This window comes from Molothrus aeneus, chromosome Z (genome assembly GCF_037042795.1).
Source record: "Molothrus aeneus isolate 106 chromosome Z, BPBGC_Maene_1.0, whole genome shotgun sequence".
Lineage (NCBI taxonomy): Eukaryota > Metazoa > Chordata > Aves > Passeriformes > Icteridae > Molothrus > Molothrus aeneus.
This window is the reverse complement of record NC_089680.1, coordinates 49590314-49611514: the sequence shown is the minus strand read 5'-3', so window position 1 is coordinate 49611514 and position 21201 is coordinate 49590314. Positions and strand designations below refer to the sequence as shown.

Here is a 21201-nt window from a genome sequence, read left to right as displayed (position 1 = left end):
GCTTGCATTAAATGTTGTGTTGAGCTTCTTCCAAACCTATTATTCCTTCTCTCTAAATGTCCTTCTTCCAAAATTACCACTTTCCAAGAAAGCAGACACTTTCGTAGTTTGTGCAATAGGGCATGGCATTAAATGTCCCTAATCAGTAAGATGACATTGCCTGCATGTTCTTTCACAGTGCTGAGCATTTGGAGATCTTGGCAGTGTACAGCAAATTTAAAAGTCCACATTGTAGTTTGTTCTAGTTAATTGAAAAACTTGAGAGAAGCTGCTGGACTCAGGAATATCTCAGAAATTAGAAACTGCAGAGGAAATCTGATAGCCTTCAGGACTGAGCAAGCCTTAGGGTTAAAGAAGATGAAACAAGTTGTGTGTAAATAATTGGGTCCTTTAGTTTTCCTCTTGCAATAATTGTAGGCATCCTGTAGTTGTGCAAAAGAAAAATAGACTCACTATTAACTATACCATAGGTTCTAAGTTACAACATTTGGGTCTGTTACTGTGCTGAAAAATGCCTGCAAATCAAAAAACCCTTACAAACCTCTTAGCTGTAAAATATATTTTATGTGCATGGCCTTTCAGGTGCATTGGTATACCTCTTTCATCTTGAAAAAATATTTAGTTCTGACAGAGCCATAAGCTTTGTGAAGGTGAGAAGTGCTGAGTTGCTGCTGACTTTGCTCTGCTTAAACGTGTGTCAGTGAAGTAAGGTAGCTGCCAACTCTAGCACATGCAGAAGAACCTGGAAGGAAAGTAGCTAAAGTTTACTGTCTTGTGATAGCTGGTGTGTTGCAACAGTCAGTAGAGAGCTCAGAAAATAACAGCTGTTAAAATAACAGCTGTCTTGAAGCTGTACCAAAACTGTAGACATCCTGCTCAGCTGAAGGTGTCTCTTCATGCATGCATCCCAGTGACATCACCTGGAAGACTGTAAGGGAAATTGAAGAGATATCAGCCCTTCATACCCAACCTTAGTTTACAGTTATGTGTAGACTAGGAGACTTGCTATATTTGTGGTTGCATGTTGGACACATTGAACTTAAGAATCCAGCACAGTGTGCAGTCTTAAAAAACAGTGTACATGTTTAAAGAAGGTATTAATTGCAGAAGGTACAAGTTTGAGGATGAGTAAATTTGTTCATCAGCATTTGAGAACTTGAAGAAGCTCAACTGGTCAGTGGGTGAAAACCACGTTTCTGTGTGGAATTCAAGCAGTGTCCAGTGGGCAGTGGAGAACAGAGCTTAGTCTGTTAGTCTGAAAATGTAAAAGAAAACCTTCTGCTGCCAAGAGGCAGATCTTGAGATAAAACAGTTAAAATACCTCTCATATGTCCAACTTCCCGTGCTTCGTTATCTAGGTTTTCCTCACTAGTATTCTTTGTATTATAGGATTTTTTCCTAATAGATTGTTTAAATCTTTTCAATGGAGATCTGTCAGATTTGTTTGTTACACTTAATTTTTTTATCCTTAAAATACTGTTTCATGCATTTTGTAGCTGTAGCATGACAGCTGAGCCTGTAGTAAGCAGTGAGACGTAAAGGGTGTTTGACTATTCCTTTCCTTTTTTTCTTAAATTGTGAAGTGAGGTATGTTTTATCTGTTTTGATAAAATGCTGTATTATTGACACCTGGTTTATTTTGTGGTTCAGCAAATAAAGTAAAACATCTGAGTCTTGTTTAAGAAGATGAGCTAATTACATTAAAAATACTTAAATACAGAAGGCTTTTGAGCTGTGGTCTACAAATTAGTGATGGACTTTAGTGTTTAGTGACAGACCAGAAGCTCTTTAGAAAAATTATGTGACATATTGTTTTCAAATAAAGTTGTTAGTAAATTGTTCTTTAAAGTAAGCTGGATACATATAAGATGATCAGGACTATCAGGTAAGCATTCTAGAACATAATACTTTGATTGTGTTTGCTTCTTTATGCATGTACAGTTTAAGGTGACAAGAAAAATGAATTTTTCGCTGAGCTTTTTTGTAATAAAGCTCAGCAAAACTTTTCCTCATGGGAAGAACAAGGGGAAAGGTAAGGCATTTGTTATGGCTGACAAATGATTGTGTTGCCAATACAGGGAACACATGAACAACATAAGGAGCCCTACTGAGAAGACTTGGGAGGATGCTGGTGGTTGAGAGGCTGGACCTGATCTGAGAGCCCAGAAACCCAAACATGTTGTGTGCTGCATCCAAAGCAGTGTGGCCAGCAAGGGGAGGGAGGGGATTCTGCCCCTCTGCTTCCCTCTGGTGAGAGCCCACCTGGAACCCTGCATCCAGCTCTGGGGTCCCAGGGAGGACATGGAACTAACTGTTGGGGTGTGTGTTCAGAGGAGGCCACCAGGTTGATTAGATGGATGGAGCACCTCTTCGAAGAGGAAAGGCTGAGAGAACTGTTCAGCCTGGAAAAGAGAAAGCTTTAGGGGTACCCTAAATGTGGCCTCCCAGTAACTGAAGGGAGCCTACAACAAAGTTGGGGAGGGACTTTTTACAAGGGAGAATGGTTTCAAACTGAAAGAGGATGGGTTTAGATTAGAAAAACTCTTTTGAATATGGTGAGGCACTAGAACAGGTTGCCCAGAGAAGCTGTGGATGCCCAATCCCTGGAATTGTTTAAGGCCAGTTTAGATGGGGCTTGGAGCAACCTGGTTTAGGTGAAAGATGTCCCTGCCTGCAGCAGGGATGTTGGATCTAGGTGATCTTTAAGGCCCCTTCCTACCCACACCATTCTGCAGTTGTTTGAACAAGGAAGGAGGTCTGCTGTGAAAATTGGAAAGAAGAGGGAGGAATGGGAACAAACTCAAAGCCTGATGGAAGTAGACATGAATCATTTTTGCTTTAGGTTACTATATTTCCCACAGTGCACTTCTGGAATAGCCTTCCTATCATAATCAGTTGTCGTTTCTGGAGACATGTCATCAACATGAGAAGCAGTTCTGTGTAACGGAGAGTGGGAAGAAAAGTTGCCAAGGCAGTCTGTTTATGTTCAGAGTAAGAAAAATGCTTTGAGAAAGGCCAGGATAGAATATTGAAACTACTTAAATGATAAATTGTAGGATTTTAACCTCCTATTTCCCCTCTGTGTTGTGTTCAGAGAGACTTAATTATTTTTACAAGGCACTAGACCTCTTGTGGTGTTAAGGAAAGATAAATTCCTTTTATGGTAATGTGATGCCATTCAAAATGGTGATTTTGAAAGTAGACTGAAGTTCGAAGGTGTTTTTGTGCTCCTCTCTATGGCCTGAGTTGGTTGGGAGGAATCTAGGTGTGACTGCCTTGTATTAGGCATTACTGCTTTCTTTAATGATGAGAAGAACCACTTGCTTTTATTTCCCTCCCTCTTCCAACTGCTTTCTAGATGTGTTTTCATGACCTGAGAAGTGTGTATTTCCAGACCACTTGGTGCAAGTCTTTTAAGTCTGAGCTATTATGAGACATGTAATCAATCACAAAGCATTACTACTAAAGCTGGAGCACTTGGCTGCATGCAGACTTCTTCTATCTTTCACTTCCAGCCCTTTGGTTTCCCAGCCAGTATTGCCTACTTTCTGCATTGTTACCTGTAATAAATCTTGCCTTTTCCCCATTCCAACAGGTGGGAAAAGGTTGCCATGTTTGCCTATTTGGATGATGTTTAAAAGGATCAGGAGTGAGTTTAATAGGAAAAGGAAGTAAAAGTTGAGTGTGTATTCCTTACACGAGAGCTATGTCTAAAGTGTACCTAAATAGTTAATTTTGGCTAAGCTTCTTTTAGCCTCTACCAGGTGTTGTAAGTTTTTGGTTTTTTTCTTATCTGTCTGGAACAGTGGCTCATAGAAAAGCATTCTTCAAGTAAGTTTACTTCTCTCTGTTCAACTGATCTGTATTACTTAATTGTCTCCCAAGACTGATGGGACATTTGTCTTATTCTCCTTGTGTGTTTTTCCCTTTTTATGCCACTCTTCCTAAATAACAGCAATCCAAATGCACCAAGGTTTATTTTTGGAGAGCACTGTATCTTAATTTTTTTAGGGGACTACAGAGAAGTACCACTTCTTTTATTTAATTTCTTTTTAGGATTTTAGTTTTCTTCATGTCTCTTATACCTGTAAAACTCATTTGCGTGTGATAGACTTTCTCTCGCCCCAATTTTATTTAGCTGGTGCTTGCCTGAGCAGTGTATTTCTGTTGTCTCACCCTGAAAAAAACTGAGGAACATGGTCCTGTCCTATTAAGTGAGAAACTTTGCCATTGATTTTACTAGATAGAGGATGTAGCTTAATGCTTTTACTGTTATTTTCTTGCCCTGGAGCTGTTGATAGCTTTCTCAACGTAAGTATTTTTCTTCTAATAGAGTTCACATGCTGTTAGCCATCTTCCAGATTAACAGAGCTGTTAATGAAATCATGTCTGGTGCCAGTTCCTCTGCTGCCACACTAAAAATTTCCTGTGCTCTATTTCAATATGTTTATTTTTAATGTATTTACAGTATTTCAGCAGGTTTTTGTGTTGTGATGTTTTTGATGGCCAAGTTAAATTACATTGAGTGATAAGAGATATGTGAGATAGTATTAAATATTAAATTGGAAATTCAGATTGGCTTGACCATAAATCCTGCATGATTCCTGCATAGAGTTGGGCATGTTTTGCAAGTGCTTGCTAATCACTTGTTCCTGATGCCCAAGATGACTGAAACTGTTGTGTGTATAACTTCCACAACCTGAGATGTGAAAGCAGAAATGGAAAAACTTCTTTTTGCAGCAGGCTGGCTGATGTTCATGGAGCAAGGCTGAAACTTGCTGGGCCGGCTGTACTGTTACGTTCTTTGTTTTTATGCCAGGGAAATGGTTGTCCCCCTGTCCTCAGCAATGCTGAGGCCATGCCTCGAGTACTGTGTTCATTTGTCTTCTCACTTTAAAAAGGACATTGAGGTGCTGCCCTGTGTCCAGAGGAGGGCAATAAGGCTTCGAAAAGTCCAGAAAAATGGAATAGCTGAAGGAGCTGGGATTGTTTAGTCTTGAGGAGGCTCAAGGGGGACCTCATCACTCTCTACAACTACCTGAAAGGATGTTGTAGTGAGATGGGGGTCTGTCTCTTCCAGCATGCATGCAGTGAGAGGACAAGAGGAAATGGCCTGCTGCTGAGACAGGGAAGAATGAGATTAGATATCAGAAAAAAAAATTTTTACGATAGTCAAAAATTGGAAGTGTTTGCTTGGGGCGGGACAGGTAGGGGAGCCAGGTATCCAAAATGCATCTGGATCTGGTGCTGGGTGATATGGTTTAGTTGTTATGGGATTACAGTGGTATTGCTGGGCGGACAGTTGGATTTGGTGGCTGTGAAGGTCTTTTCCAAACTTGGTGATTTGGTAATTCTAAGTATTAGGCACCATGCAAGTGAGCTTCATGAAGATTGTTGAAAACAGAGAGGTGAGCAGATTCAGGTGTCTGTTTCTACTCCAGACTCCAGAGAGGAAGAAGGAGTGCAGTGAAGAAAACAAAAGCCTTTTGTAGGCCCACCTCCCTTCCTTTCCTTCTCCCTTTCCTCCTCCCTTTTTTTTTCCCAAGTCAACAATATCCCTGCCTGCAACTTTAGTCCTACTAGTTCTTTTCAGTCTGGTTACTTCTTCCACTTTGCTGTAAGAAGATTCTGCATGTTCAGCCAAGAGAGAATTTTTGATTATTTCAGGAGTATCATGTATGAATTTTCAGTTCAGTACTTGTAGCTGCAATGGTGATGAAGTAGGTTCTATGTTGTAGGTGTCTTGAATGTTTATTTTCATAATTTGCTTTAGTAAACACGAGGAGAAGTAAACAAAAATGAATGTTCTATTTGGTTGATTTTTCTGGTGAAATGCTCACAGAAACAGCAGGAGTTCTTAGAATTTGACCTCTCAAACTAGGCAGTGGTCTGCTTTGAGAAATGAATCTATTAAAGTAGGACACAGTTGGCATTTCTTTTTATTAAGTATCAAATGGCATATATTTTCCTTTCTTCAGTCTTGGAAACAAATGAATTGCTTAAGTAGAGTGTCTTAAGGTTTGGACTTGCTGTGTGTCATGTAGATTACAGATGAGATAGTTAATGTCAAGCAAATTTATTTAAAACTGAACAAACCCAGAGAGATCCTTTAAAAAGACATCTTACACTAAAACATATCAGATGCATTTTAAAAGTAGTGTTATGTATGATCTTCTGAATATATAAATAAAATGCAGTATACAGGTTGCAAACTCTTGTACCACAAAAGAGGCAGCCCAACTTTCTAATTTTCACTTGCATGCTTAAGTTGGGGCTTTTAAAAGGTAGAAACCTTTATGTTTGTCTGGTCCCTTGAAACTGAGTGGTACTCTTCCATGTAATGCTTTTTGTCTTTAGAAGGATGAACCCTTTCAGTACTTCATGTAGGTTAGGAAGAAATTCTTAAGTAGCTGGCATTTTCTTTCTGGAGAAGAAATCATTGATTGCCTGATTTTGCATTTGTGTTGTACATTAAAGAAATACAGTGATTCTCACTCTGAGCACTGATGAACAAAAAACAGTATACCTGATTTCAGAACGTTTGGTTTAGGATATTCAGCTGCTGACAGGAATGCTAAATGCAAATAACTACCCATGAAACTAGTGTCTTCTAGTGTATTGCTAAGAGAAAGGAATTTAATTCTCAGAACAGCAGAATGACTAAATATTCTTATCTGGAGCGAATTGTAGTTTTCATGGTTTGAATACTTCAGATGCTGGCTTTGTATGTGTTTAAAATGTTTCCTAATGACTGGTATTTTCTTGGAAATTTCTAAAAATTTAACAATACATTCAAAATATTGATAAAGTCAAGGCCTCATGTTGAGGCTGGAACTTATTTCACTATCTCTGTATTACTCGTCTTTAACCATATGCTCTTTACAAGAAAATAAGTGCTGAGTTTCCTACAATTTTCAAATAATTTTTTGTCTGGGTCTGATTATTGGGCTTTAAATATCATTATTTTGACTGCCCTTAATTCACAAGGACACTAAGTAGGGGAGAAAACCTTTGCTTTTTTTACAAATGTGTGTCTATCCAAGGCAGTAATGGCTTGGGACATTACAGGCACTTTCACTGATGTTACCTTATAGCTTTGCTTGTAGTTGTAAATACAAATTGATCCTAGTGTGTATAGTATTTGAACCATATGTTATTCTCTCTGTTATGAATTCAGATTATATGCTCTCTTTGGTGTATCTATTAAACCCAGGACCAATTACATTCATTTTAGTTAATTTCTAGCAAAACCAGTTCAGTGTCATAAGATCAAAGTATGTTTGGCTGTCAGGATTAAAATATGAAAGTTGTTGGAAAAGAACATTTTTTTTCCTAGAATCACTCAACAAACCATTCAACATGTAAAATGCTGAAGTAATTGTCCTGGATGAAAAGGAGATGTGGGCTTCATATAAATGTAGTAAGACTTCTGTAGTGAAAGGGTAGAACATACTTTATTGATGGGATGTTAGGTGTGTCCTGACTCACTTCACTCAGAGTAAAGCTAGAGAGACTGAGAGTTGATATTGCAAGGGAATACTTCTGAAGAAACTTTCAGAATCTGATGTTTGGTTCACCTTTAACTATCAGAGTTTTTAGCACAATGCTGTCCTCTGCTGGAATAGTGTTGCATTAAAAGAGCATTTTACGCTGATCAGAAAGGTTTTAATTAGATGCTATGTGTTATGCAGTGTATGTTGGTACTTGTATAGCAGTAAAAAATAAAATTTAAGGATGCCTCAAATATCACGTACGATGTAATGTGATCTGTAACTAAAATTGATATTTCTTACTCTTACCATTCCAAACTAATATTTTCAATAAGGTGAATCAGAAGTTCATTGCGCAGCAAGTCTTTTGGGTTAATAGGATTTCATTCTGAGTCTTTTAGAAGGCAATAGTAACAGTTCTTGCAAGTCAGAAGTGTATCTAAATACTTGTCACAGAGTATTCATGCTTTTCCTTAGGCTGGTTCTGTGCTTTTGTTCACTGCTTTAAAGTGAACTTTTCCAGAATGTGGGGGGGGTTTTCACAAAACCCATGATTAATGTGGATGCATCCTATCTGATGGTCTTGAATCTGTTACATACCTTCAAAATGTAAAATGCAGGGAAATGTTGGATAGACACATACTAAAAGACACGCTGTGCTAAATAAAATGTTATCTTTGGGGGTTGGAGGCAGAATGAACTTAAATTTTGGAATTTAAGTTGATATAAAGATGAAAGTTTTAAAGATTAAAATCAAAAGCTTTTGTTATAACAGAAAGAATAAGGTGGGAGGAAATTATTTGGTTATTTCAGTTTCTAGATCACATGTTGGATAGATAGTCAAGATTTTGGCAGCGAAGTAATAGGCTTGAAAAGGAACAGGAAGAACTGTCAGGTCTGACTTTGCTCAGACTGTTATATAAACGGAAAATAAGTAATACAATTTCTGGAAAAAAGATCCTGCTGGATTTGAGAGAAGGTCTGGGGCTTTAACCATGTATTTAACTCCGAAATTTCAATTTCATAATTTTCCCTTTTGCAGTTTCCATTCTTTGCTACAGATAAGGATATAAGCATAATGTGGTACATCCCTTGCTGCCAGCCTGTTCCTCAGAGTAGAGGATGTGGTGATTGTTGTAAAATACCAACTTTGAGAGATGTAGAAAGAACGCTGTCTCTAGAACATTGCTGTTCTCTTGGTCTTACTTCACCAGCCATAGGGATGTGTTATGTTAATATGTTTTTCTCTTTGAAGCAGATTGTAGGTGTTCTAATAATTGATGATAAGTAACAAAGTTCATCTGTTATTTGAAGACCTGGTAGATTTTCACTGCAAATGTTCTAAAGTTTTAAATGCAAACATTGTTGTGGTGTATGTTTATGGCTGAATTTCCCCGAAGTTAGTATCACATCATATATGGAGATTGCAGTTTGGAATAATGTGGAGAAGTGTGGTATTCACATTCTCTGAAGAGAGAGACATAATTCTCTCTCCCAGGATTTTTCCTGGGGAAGGCAGTGAGAAGCACAAAGAAGAGAAAACAATTATCTCTACTTGCTACTCCTGTTGTTTGGCCTGTGTGGAATGTATTATGGAGATTGTTTACTAAGAGTGATTTGTTAATTGGACTCCAGTGATGGTTTTTTGGAGTGATCGGCCAGTTCGGTCAAAGCTGTGTTGTGTCTGTCTGGTAAGGGTCACAGGTTTTTCTTTAGTATCTCTTTAGTATAGTTTTAATATAGTATTGGTGTAATATAGTATAGCTTAATAAAGCATTTGTTCAGCCTTCTGAAATCATGGAGTCAGAGCACAGTATTCCCTACATTGGGCTCATCCTGCATCAATAGAGAAGTATTGATATGAAGAAAATCTGTAAATGAGAGCTTCTTAAAAATGTCTGTCTTCAAGTAGGAATGATGTAAATGTTTGAGAGAACATATGACAGGAGTTTGTTGCTAAGAGGCTTACATCTGCATTAAATCAGTTATTCCAAGCTTAAATGAAAAGAGTGGGAAAAATGCTACCTTCTGGAGAAGCATGGGTTAGTACATCAGTTGGAAAGCTGTTAGTGTCTGACATAGACTCTAGGTTGAACTAGTCTGCTTTCAATGGGACATCTAACTTGCTGATCAACTGTTTTCTAGAAAGTTTAGTAGGCAACAAAGAGACTCACAGTGTTGCCAGTAGCTGCTAAGTGTTGTATGTACAGCGTTCATTGTTGGGGAGATCTGCACACTGCATAGGTAGAATTTGTGGGTCTCTGTGTGGGAGGAAAAAAGCAAAGAAACCAACTGAAGCAGTGAAATTCAGACTACAGACTTAGCAAGAAAGTGCTCTCAGAAACTAGCCTGCTGTCAGTGTGTAAATCATCAGATTTGTTAAAAATCCTTCAGAGTTGATGGATGAAACTTCAGGGAAAAGAAAGTTTGAGAAGGACCTTTTTTTTTCTTTTTTAAGCCAACCAAACCAAGTTTGAAGATGGTAACACGCCATCCTCAAAACATAGTTCAGCTATTAACAAAGATTCTGGAGATACTTTCTTCTAATATGCTAATCCATGTAGAGTGATGCTTGCAGAATATATAAGCAGTGAGGTGAATAAAAAATAGGTTCAGTATTCACATAAGCACCGTGCTTAGACATTAGAAGCTATTAGTGCCTGAAGCTGTCCTTGTAGGTGGAGAAACTAAAGGCAAAAATGATAAAATAATTTTGCTCACTGCTCCTCTGAATGTAATGATGCAATTGTTTGAACAAGTTGGGGAGATTCAAAAGAAATTGCGTATTAATATGTTTCTGAATTACTTGTGGTAAAGCTTATATTAGATGCTACCAAGTGGAGTAGTAAAAACAAAGGCAAAAAAATTCTGTAACTTGCACCAGTCCTCTGACAACTAGGCTTAAAAAAAAATAGGGATATGGCTAATGTGACTCTTCTGTTCTGGCATTTTGCTCTAAAATTGTCTCTGCTTTTGCCAGACTGTGAAGAAGAAATCTTAAGTGATGCCAAAAGAAGGTGTTGATCCAAATCCTGCCTTAGTTGTACACTGTAGTTTCTTTTGTGAAGACCCTTAATTTGCTGCTGCAGTTGAAAGACATTTGTGTTAGCCTTTGCAGGTTACAAGATGATGCCATTTCTGCACTTAACCAGGCAATCCAGAGAGAACTGAAACCATACAGAGAAAAATGAAAACTTCTTGAAGCTATAAAACCTTTGTCAGATACACATGCAGATGTGACAACTTTACATTGCAAAGAATGCGTTTAAAGGAAAAATAGAATGGAGAGAACTGATGCAGGCTAAATTAAAAGAGCATGGGAAAACATCCTGATTTCTACACCATATGAAATGTCTGGCTATTATGTTATTCAGAATTAAAATATTAGGAAGTGTTGAATTAAAGGCTGAAAAATTAGTACGTTTTTGGCAGTGGTTGATTGTTGTTTTTCTTTTCTCTCGGTCAGCCATTATACAGTTTGGCTTTTAAAAGGGCACAATTCCTGACTGAACAGTCAAAATACCAGTTGATACTACGAGGTAAAGGTGTCTGTAGGAAGATGCAGCCAAAGAGCTTTTAGAACTTAACCTGTTGTTCTTTCAGGTGCTTGAGTGTGCCTCAAGAATTCAAGATCCTAATTTTGGGAGAATGGTGTCTTTTAAAGATGCATTTAAGAATTTGAGTCTTGTATCAGCTGCACATGTCAGACATGGTTGGCTCTTAGTAGTTATTGAGAGGCAATAGCAACAAATCTTCCTCATAAAAAATAAGTGCATTTGTTGCTGTCTTAAAGGAATTTTATTTGTTTACAGGTGTCAGCTGTGATGCATGTTTAAAAGGAAATTTTCGAGGTCGCCGGTACAAGTGTTTAATTTGCTACGATTACGATCTGTGTGCAACTTGTTATGAAAGTGGTGCAACAACAACAAGGCATACAACTGACCATCCAATGCAGTGCATACTAACAAGAGTAGATTTTGGTAAGTGATCATTTTAAACTCCAGTAATTTGTTGCTGTATTGTGTCCACAAACATAATGCTGATTTTCATGTTTCTAATTATTAATCACTTCCCCTGTTAGTGCAGTAAAAATAAGGGCTAAGATCTTGAGTTCTAATAGGCAGGCATGTTTTCTTTGATAGAAGAACTGCTTTATTTTTTTTTAACTGATGCATATGTATTTCTGATTTTGTTATTTTGGTCTGATTACAGCAGATTATCAAACTAATAAATACACTTAATAACAGTGACTACCTGTTAAAACTGCCACAATCCACAAGCAGAAAAAAAATCCTGGTGAGATTTTATAGGAAGGTAGTTCATTTGTAGTTTTTGTGAGACTGTAAATATAGGAAAGGTAGTGATGGGCTGTAATGAGTATGAGAGATTAGTGGTAAGGACTAGAATGTAGTCTTTTTGGAATTCCTTTGTAGATCTCCTAATCCAAGAGTTATTTCTAACTGTAAAGCCTTGTCAATATTTAAAATAAATAATAATTGTTCTTGTGTCTTTAAGAAATGACCGCTCACTTAAAAAATTTCAGAGGTTTATTAAACCTTAACAAAATACAACAAAGGACTGAATAAGGAAAAAGGACAGTGCTGGGAGCGTGGAACTAAACTGCCATGTGCTCACCCACAAAGTGGCTGCTCTGCCTTTTATACCCTTGGGCTTGCCTCAGGCAACCCTGGACCCTTCCAAAGTCTGTCAGTCACTCTTCTTTGCTGTCTATTGTTGCAGACTGCTTTCTTGCAGCTTGATTGGAGGTCAGGTGTTGTCATACCACACCCCCCCTACCAACACACTTTTCGCATTCTCAGCTGCCCCGTGCAAGGGGCACACATACACGCCTTCTCTCCAGGTGTCCTGGACAACCCAGGCTGTCTGGTGGCAGCAACACAGAGGGGGGAGGGGGGGGACCCATGGGGAGAACAGTGGACATCTAAACAATAACATAACCAATAACATAACCATAATAACATAACCACCATGATGTAACCATACATCAATAAAACTTCTCTTAACATACACACAATATTCATCCCCTTATTGTCAGAGTCAATTATCATATTACCTATCTGTAATATGTCCTGTCCACTTTGTTGTTTCTGTTGCATTGTAGTTGAAGTAGGTTGTAACTTGTGAGAAATGATTTTGTGACAGTTCACTGCTCCATGATGTTGCTGATGCTGGACATGTATTTTCTTTTGATGTCAAACACATGGGACTAGCATTTCAGTATTTTTTCCTAGTGCTTGCAGCTGTAATCTTCATTTTTTGAATCCTTTAAATATGATGGCTTCTCAAAAGTCCTAAATTCTTTACCTTTTTGATTAGAACAGAGGTAAAATTTATACTTTATTGGTCTAAAATTTTGAGAATAGCTACATATAGAAACATGCAGTTTCTTAAAACAGCCTTTATATGAAGCTGTCTTCAGTTTTACTTTTCATTGTCAGGGTGCCTCTTGCCCTGAGACTGCCTGGTCGTGACTCCAGATCACAGGAGTCGGTAGTTCAAAAGGAAATAATTTATTGCATTATCAAAAATACATGCGCTATTTTAACTTACATGTTTCTTGTCCGGCTTTTCTTTATTCCTTTGTGTACAGTATTAGCAATTGAGGTCACTGTTTCAAATGCACAGTTGAAACTTCTTAACCTGTTAGCAACAAGTATTTTTGGATATTAGACATGGGCTAAAAGGACAGCATTGCTGTAAATACTGAATACTAATCACGGGGGTAAGAAGACTGAAACATACATTAAATATCACAGATTTCAGTGTGCTGCAATGAGAGCTTGTTCTAAATTAATCTTTTTTTAAAAAATGCCTATAATTGGAAACTGAGAATGACTAAGAATTATGTTTTGTTTCTTGCTACTTGAGTACTTCTCTTTCAGTTGTCTTTGATAAATGTACCTTTGGCTTAATTCCTTTTATGTGTGTGTGTTGTAGAGACACAGAGGGGTTATTTTTTACTATCTAAGTATGCATTAAGAAGGTTCACAGTGAAGTATTGAGATGGGTAATAGGATTTGAAGGGCAACTTCTATTTCGCTTGATGTTTATGCTGTTTATTCTCTAAATGAAAATAAGAGAACAAGGTCTAAGTATTGCTCCCACAGAACTAGCATCAGGAAAGAAAATACTACAGCTCAGCTCTACAGTAAAACTTCTGGTTTGATTAACTCTGCAGAATAATTAATATCACCAAATTGTGAGCCATGGCAAAGTCTGATGGCGTAGAATTACTACTGACCTTACAAGCTTATAGAATGGAGAATGAATTGGAAAAATTGATAATGACATGTTCTTTAGAGTTGAGAAAGATCTGTGACATCGTTCATAAAATGTTTTGATTTTAGAGTTCTAGAATACTCTAGATTTAGAATAGAATACACCTAAAGGCGTGTACATTACAGTATTGTATAGATGCTTAAAGAAACTGGTGACTTTTCAAAGGGCCTTGTGTGGCCAAGGAGATCATGTGACTTTGAGGAACATGAAAAAAAATTAGGTGCTAAGAAATGTTAAATTTAATTAGAAAATCAATAATAAATGGTAGAAGTAATCTAAAAGTACCGGATTTGGGGTTGTTAGGATAGTTGTATTAGTGGATATTAAAAATCACCAAGGTTAGATATTAATGTCTGAGAAGAAAATAATCTCAAGGGTAAAATTTGCAACTAAGTGGTTTATTCCTAGCCAGCAGCCAAGCCCCATGCAGCCACTTGCTCATTCTCCACCAGCAGAATCAGGGAGAGAATTGGAAGGGTAAAAGCTGAAAAGTCTTGTCTTGAGACAGACAGTTTAATAGGGAAAGCGAAGATGGTGCACGCAAGCAAAGCAAAACAAGGAAGACAGGTAGTCAGAAATCTCTGGAGAGCAGGGTCTCATCATGCTTCGTGGTGACTTGGGAGGACAAACAGCATCACTTCAAATATGCCCTCTTCCTCCTTCTTTCCCCCTTCATATACATTATATCCTGAACTTTGGTATCATTATGGTCCAGAATCTCCCTTTGGTCAGTTGGGGTGACCTCTCCTGACTATGTCTCCTCCCAGTCTCCCATGCATCCCAACTTCCTCATTATTGTAGCAGTGCAAAAAGCAGAAAAGGCCTTGGCTCTGTATAAGCCCTGCTCAGCAGTAACAAAAACATCTTGATATTGTCAGCCCTGTGTTCAACACAAATCCAAAAGATAGCCTCATACTTCACACTGTGAAGAAAAATTAACGGTATCCCAGCTGAAACAAGCCCAGAACTAATAAAGTCTCCAGTAGTTTCCAGGTGATGTGGGAAGTCAAATGAAAAAAGAGCGTTTGCAGTGATGACAGTATGAGTAGGGAATGTTCTTAAGTAAGGAAGATGTTACTAGAAACACAAACTGGAAGGCTGTTAGTGTAACTGGGTGTGTGAATTGTGGTTTACTTGGCTAGTGACAAACTTCAATACTGTCATCTGTAGACAGGTTTGTTTCAATATGAAAATATTTTAATAGCAATAAACGTGCAGTTTTTGCTTATGATATAGAGGAAAATGGACAGCTAGTGAAAAATTAGTATTTTATCAATGAAAAGGAAGCAGAATGGGGAATCCTTCTGATGCAAGCACTTCAAAGGAAGTGTCACTTTGAAAAGTGACAGTTCACTGTCATTTTTCTGATTTTAAAAGTGCGCGTGAAGATCAGTGAATCATTTGCCCAAAATCCATCTGCTATGATGATAAGGGCCCTGTACCATTAAATCCCACCACCACTCCAGCCAGCACTGTCTAGGTGTGGGTATCAGTGGAGTTCACTTAAGTAGTCTGCCTGAAGCTGCAACCAAATTGTTTGTGGTGGACAGCTGCCAGCACGGATGATCCTTTCAGCATAGAAAAAGTCACATGCTGTTTACCTCTGTGAAAGTTGCGATCAGTTCTTAGAGTTCCTAGGTACTGTAATAATGTTGCAGAATATACTGCAAGAAGGTGTACTTTTTCAGGTATGCTGAAAGAGCTTTTGTTGTCAGCTTGACACATTTTGATTTTTTTTCCCTGAGATTCAGGCTATTTTGGAGCCAATATGAGAACACTGAAAACAAGTAAAGAACTCTAGTATTTTCTGGCTGTGTATGTTCACTCTTGCACCATCTGGTTGCCATAATTATCTTTCAGGAGTCAGTATATAACCTATATGTATTCATTTTTAAGCAAGATGGGGTCCAGAACAATGGCAGTGCTGTTGTTCCTCAGCCCCCACAAGAGATACTGGAAAAAATGATACGCTGAGTGATATGCTGCTGTAAGAGGGACAGAGCTTAAAATAAAGTATCAAGTCTAATATGTAATGAGAAGTGGCCTTTAAAGCACAAATCCAATTAGTTTATTTCAGAAGGGTCAAACTGTAGAGTCAAGAGTAGAATTGTTAAAGGCCTGTGTAAAGAACAGGCATGTGCTTACCAGGCAGACACTTGTACTTCTCTGGTCTTTGTAGATCAATTTGTCAGGACAATGGAGAAGTTCACAGCAAATGTCCTAGTTTACTTTTTCTTAAAAAAGCATTTTAAACTGTTGGGATGCTTTAGGGTCTAAGCATGTGGCTTGCCCATTACCACATCATTTTAAAGTGGCTACACTGACAAAGAAAGTAATACAAATTGGTTAGTAGGATTCTCTGCCAGAAATTGTATTGTGTTACTTTCATCAAAGTATACAGAACCTACCATGGTTCAGAAGTGCCTTCACTTGTCAGCTAAGGTGAATGTGTGACAGAAGATCCTGCCACCTTTTGTGACCAACAGACAGATCCTGCCACCTTTGTTCCCTAGGCAGAGGGAACTGATTAAATAATGGGTACCATAATAATATGTAGTGTGGGATTGACTGGATTCACCAGAATTGAGCTTGAGACTTTTGTGGGTTTTTTGATTAGGGTTTTTTTTTTCACACACTGGAGCAAGATATGCGTGCTAAATGTGTGTCATGCTAAGTCTGAGCATTTGTCATTTTTTTGGATCAAGACTCTGAAGCAGCTTTGAGGGTAATATGGCTGCTTGATAAATGATACAAGAACATACATACTTTGTTTTGTTAAATGGTGTGTTGCCACCATTTGGTTTCTTCAAACTTTGAAGAAGATTAAATAACTACACTATACTTGTATCATACCAACATTTTTATCTCTCTCTCTCTATATATATCACATTGAAATTGTATTACTTATATGAAGAAAAGTGAAACTACAATTCCATACTGCTGTGTACTCTAGTAAAGAATTATGTCTTAACAAAAAATACAAGCTGTTAGAAAATGTAATCCTGAATCAGATGTCTCTTTGAAAGATTGATTTTTATCTAATAAATTCTATGATATTTCTGTTTTGTCACTAACCTCCTACTAATTTTAAGAATGCGCTAGTTAGATTTTAATATTAAGTATTCATTTAACTTTTGTAGCTATAGATGGATAGAAAAGCAGAACTGCTGATGTTTTTGGTTGTATTTTCACATTTAATTCAGGTTGTTTCTTGGAGTTTTTTCCCCACCAGGAAGAAGCTATAATGTCTAAACACTGCTGTGCTTGAAAACTGACTTCATAAACTACTATTGGGTCCTCATCAGACAGTGTTGTGATCCTTCTGCTCCTTTTTATTTCTCCCTTAATTGATAAGGAATATAGGTCACGAATCTTAGCCTAGAGGGATGCAACTGAATCTGGTTTTACTTATTTACTAAATACTTTTACTTGTCTTCCTAGACATCTTGAACAGAGGGCTTTAGAGGTCTAGAGGAGTTTGAAGAATTATGGACTCCTGCTTTTGTCTTTGAAATGAACCAAAATTTCAGAATCTGAAAGATTTCTTTGTGCTCAAAAGAAACAATTCTTCAATCATGGGCACATTGCATTCTAAACTAATAGATTTGTAAATGAAGAATGGTAACACAGTTGTAGCTGCAGCCAGGGAAGCATGGTGTTTCTGTTTCTTCCCATATCGCCTCTAATTCTTAGTTAACTTCATTAGCAAAGGACCCCTTGGTAGTTGGGGACGTGACTGTTCATAATTGTAGGATTTTTTATGTGCTTGTAGAAAGAACATGTGGAGGAATACCCATTCAGTGCTAAAATCAGACACAAAGATTCATGCGACCACTTGATAACCAACCTTATTTTTTTAACTTAGATTTTCATTTAAAGGAAATTTTATCTGGTGATCTGTATTTCACATTAGAAAAGAGCTTTTGGTTGTAAGAGAGATTAAAGTTGAAAAGGAAAAAAAAAAGGAGGTGTATACTTAAAAGGAAAAATATCTAGATTTGCCAGCTTTAACTTCTACGTGCTTCTTAATATTTCTTTTTTCAGACAAAGTCATATTTGTTTGGCATTCTCATGTATGTTTGATGTATATTACAAGAGGATGTGGAAGGAGGTATGAGTGGGAGAACATGCCAGAGGTATAATCAGGAGACTGCAGAGAACTCAGATTTTTATTTCATTAGTGAATAAATGGGTTTTTTTGTATTCTTTGAAAGCAAGGAACAAGACAGGATTTGACAGTCTTGTCAGACCTCCCCCCTCTGTGATAGAACTGTGGGTACTGCTAAGATTCTTGATATCTGGATTGAGCTAACAGTGTATCCAAGGAAAAGATACCTCTATGTGCATGCTCATCTATTTACAACTCTCATCAGATGGGTTGCAGCCCTGAGCCTTTTGCTCAGGTGTGAAGCTGGAGTTGGTGCTGTTGCCTTACTTGAAAATATATACGTTCATTCTCGGTGTGTTTCATAGGTAGAGGTTTTTAAGCAATATGATATTTAAGAGGTTTTCTTGTTTGGTTGGTTTTTTAGGATTTGTTTTTAATAATGATGTGAATGAGAAGCTTATTCATGTTTCCTGTAAAATATAAAATACCTGTACAGGATGAGAGAGAATAATGTTGTCTTCTTGCATGGTTTAATAAAATTTCATCTGAAGTTTGGGGAACTTCTGTGTTAGCAGCTTAAAAGTGCCTGCTTTTCATCAGTGATGCACAAGTGCTCACATTCACTACACCTAAAAGTTAAAGCCAGTGTTTAACAGATACTCAGATTCCTTTCCCATTATCAAACTTCTATGTTATATAATTGAGACATTTCTGAAACTACTTACTGCAAAGCAGTGGTTCAACTATGGCATAAATACTGACATTTGGTGTCACCAAGACCTTCTAAATTTTGATCTGAATTTGAGGCTTTGTCAAGAGTTCAGCTTTTGAAATTTCATCATAAAAAATATCATACCATAGTTGACCCTCTATGTGGGATAAGAACAGTAATGGAAAAGTGAAAGTTTGCCAGTATCAACAACATCATGATGGAAGTCTTTTTTTCTAGTAAATATTAGAAAACTAAGTTATGTGTGCTAATCAAAATTAAATGTAGTCTCTGTTTTTTTTATCAGTAACTAAACCCCTCCTGAATATAGCCTGAATATTCAATTAATATTTTCATTGAATATTCAATGAAAAAACTAATTTAATTTAGCAGGGCTTACAGTGAAGTACATGTAAAAACTGAGGTTGATGTGAACAAAATTAATGGTGATATTCTTTAAAGTAACCTCAATTTAATTTCTTCCTGTTTCAGATTTGTACTATGGTGGAGAAGCTTTCTCTGTAGAGCAGCCACAGTCTTTCACTTGTCCTTATTGTGGGAAAATGGGTTATACGGAAACATCTCTTCAAGAACACGTTACTTCTGAGCATGCAGAAACATCAACAGAAGTGGTAAGAAGCCTCAGAACTTGCTTTAATGGTGGAGGTATATTTTAAATAGTCTCATTTCTGAAATATTGTCTTTCTGTTCTTTCTTGAAGCATGTATTCATTTAAATGCTTTGAAGAGAAAATACCTATATTTGAGAATTGCATCAAAATTCTATGATTTACGGGTATCATGATATAATGAGCTTGCTTCCTTCTTTTAGAGTTTTTGTTTGTTGTTCTAATGCAAAGGCTGCCATGTTTAGGAGATTGTTATACTGTAAGAGAGAATTTAGAAAGTTGTCACAGTTACTCTGTCGAGCTCTGTCTCCCTTTTCATAATTAGTGTATAATTGTTTTGCTAGCTTACAGCTATGCCAGTCTTTTGTAACTGTAAGAGAGAGGAAGACATGCAGATAGTTTGTTATGTTTTCTAATAGCTATTTTAATGGATCTCTTATTTTATGCAGCAGAATTCTATAGTTATTTTAAACTACTCTTGTCAAAGGACGTGGTTTTCCCCCATCCCTAACCATCAGTGGTTTAAAATGCATTTCTTCAACAAGTCTCAACAGAAATACTTTAATTGGAGATGTTAACTCTCACTGTCTTGATGCACCTTGGTAACAGGAGAAACTGAGTTAGCAGTTTAGCAGAATGACATGGAGCGTGCTGTTCTGTGGTTAACTGTTTTACCCTAGACCCCTAGATAAAAAGTGATGCCTGAAGTGGATTACTCATCACTAATGCATTGTGTGAAATTAGTTATAAATAGGTTCTCTATTCTAATCTTCTAGTTTTCTTAATTTTCAAAGAATTCTGTGGAAGAAAATGAATGACTCTTCAAACTTAATAAGGAACTTGAGTGAAGAGGTGATGTGGAAGGGTGTTTGTTCACCTTTTCGGGGATTCAAAAGTGTTATGATCTTTCATAAAAACACAGGTAGTGTTTACTTCACAATCAGTCGCACTGTGATGTATTATTTAACTCAGTGACATGCTGAAATTTTTACAGTCTCTCTGAGTTTTTCTTAGACTCTGCAACTTTCAAATATAGCATCAACCATTGAAAGTTCTGCATTTGGATGACTATTTTTTCTGGTGGCTTGGTATTGCAGTTCTGATTTGCACCTCTTGATGTCAGTGATATGTTCCTAACACTAAGTGTTCACAGATCCCAGGTTTTTAAACTTGACATGCCCTTGTTTGCAGTTGTGATTTCTAGAACCCCACACATAAGGCCTAAATTTGTGATTCTTGACAGCTGCTACTCTGGTAAATCCTGAAAGAGTTATATGTGTAAAAAAAAAAAGATCCCACAAAACTTTTCTGTTTATATATCAGTGTGCAATGCTGCTGTATTGTTGTTTCAAACAATGATAAAGGACAATATTTTAATCCTTTAATATGATTGTTACTGTTTGTGCTAAGTTTTGAATCTGGCATTTGTGATAAATGTACACATTTATCACAAATGCCAGATAAATGGTTTTATCACAAATGCCAGATAAATTTTAGGTGCCTGCACCTAAAATTGTTTGGGTACTGCACCCTTATTGGGATATTGAAGAGCTACAAGACTAGTAAAGAGGAAAATATTATGGATTCTAAATATTTGTGCTTACAGGCTTTCAGACAATTACTTATGTTTAGATACTGAGCTTGTAGTCCTTTGAGTATCACCTTCTGAAGATGTGTTTTATTTTAGACATGTATTTTTAGGGATGTGAGGGAACTTTACAGGGACAGAATTATTTATATTTTAAAGGCTTTTTGCCCCCAAAAGTTTTTCAAAGAATAAGCAAAATATTTTTTCATCTGGTAAATTTTGCCATTTTTATGTTCAGAACGATGCAGATAAGTTTACTTTTCTGCTGATTTTTCTCAGATGTAGGCATCGACAAGTACCACAATGGTAGGTATCTGCAGACAGGAATCGCAGTCTGAATGAGGTTGAAAGGGACCTCTGGAGGTCATCTTGAGCAGG

At 37.2% G+C, this 21201-nt stretch overlaps 1 protein-coding gene across 1 annotated transcript in view; it reads left to right on the top strand.

Annotated features, from left to right (window-relative positions):
- Positions 1-21201, top strand: part of KCMF1 (potassium channel modulatory factor 1) — a 45349-nt gene that overhangs the window by 11537 nt on the left and 12611 nt on the right. The window contains exons 2-3 of the mRNA XM_066568849.1: positions 11303-11470; positions 19100-19239. Coding sequence (XP_066424946.1) covers positions 11303-11470; positions 19100-19239 — 308 coding nt within the window. The remainder of the gene's footprint in view (positions 1-11302; positions 11471-19099; positions 19240-21201) is intronic.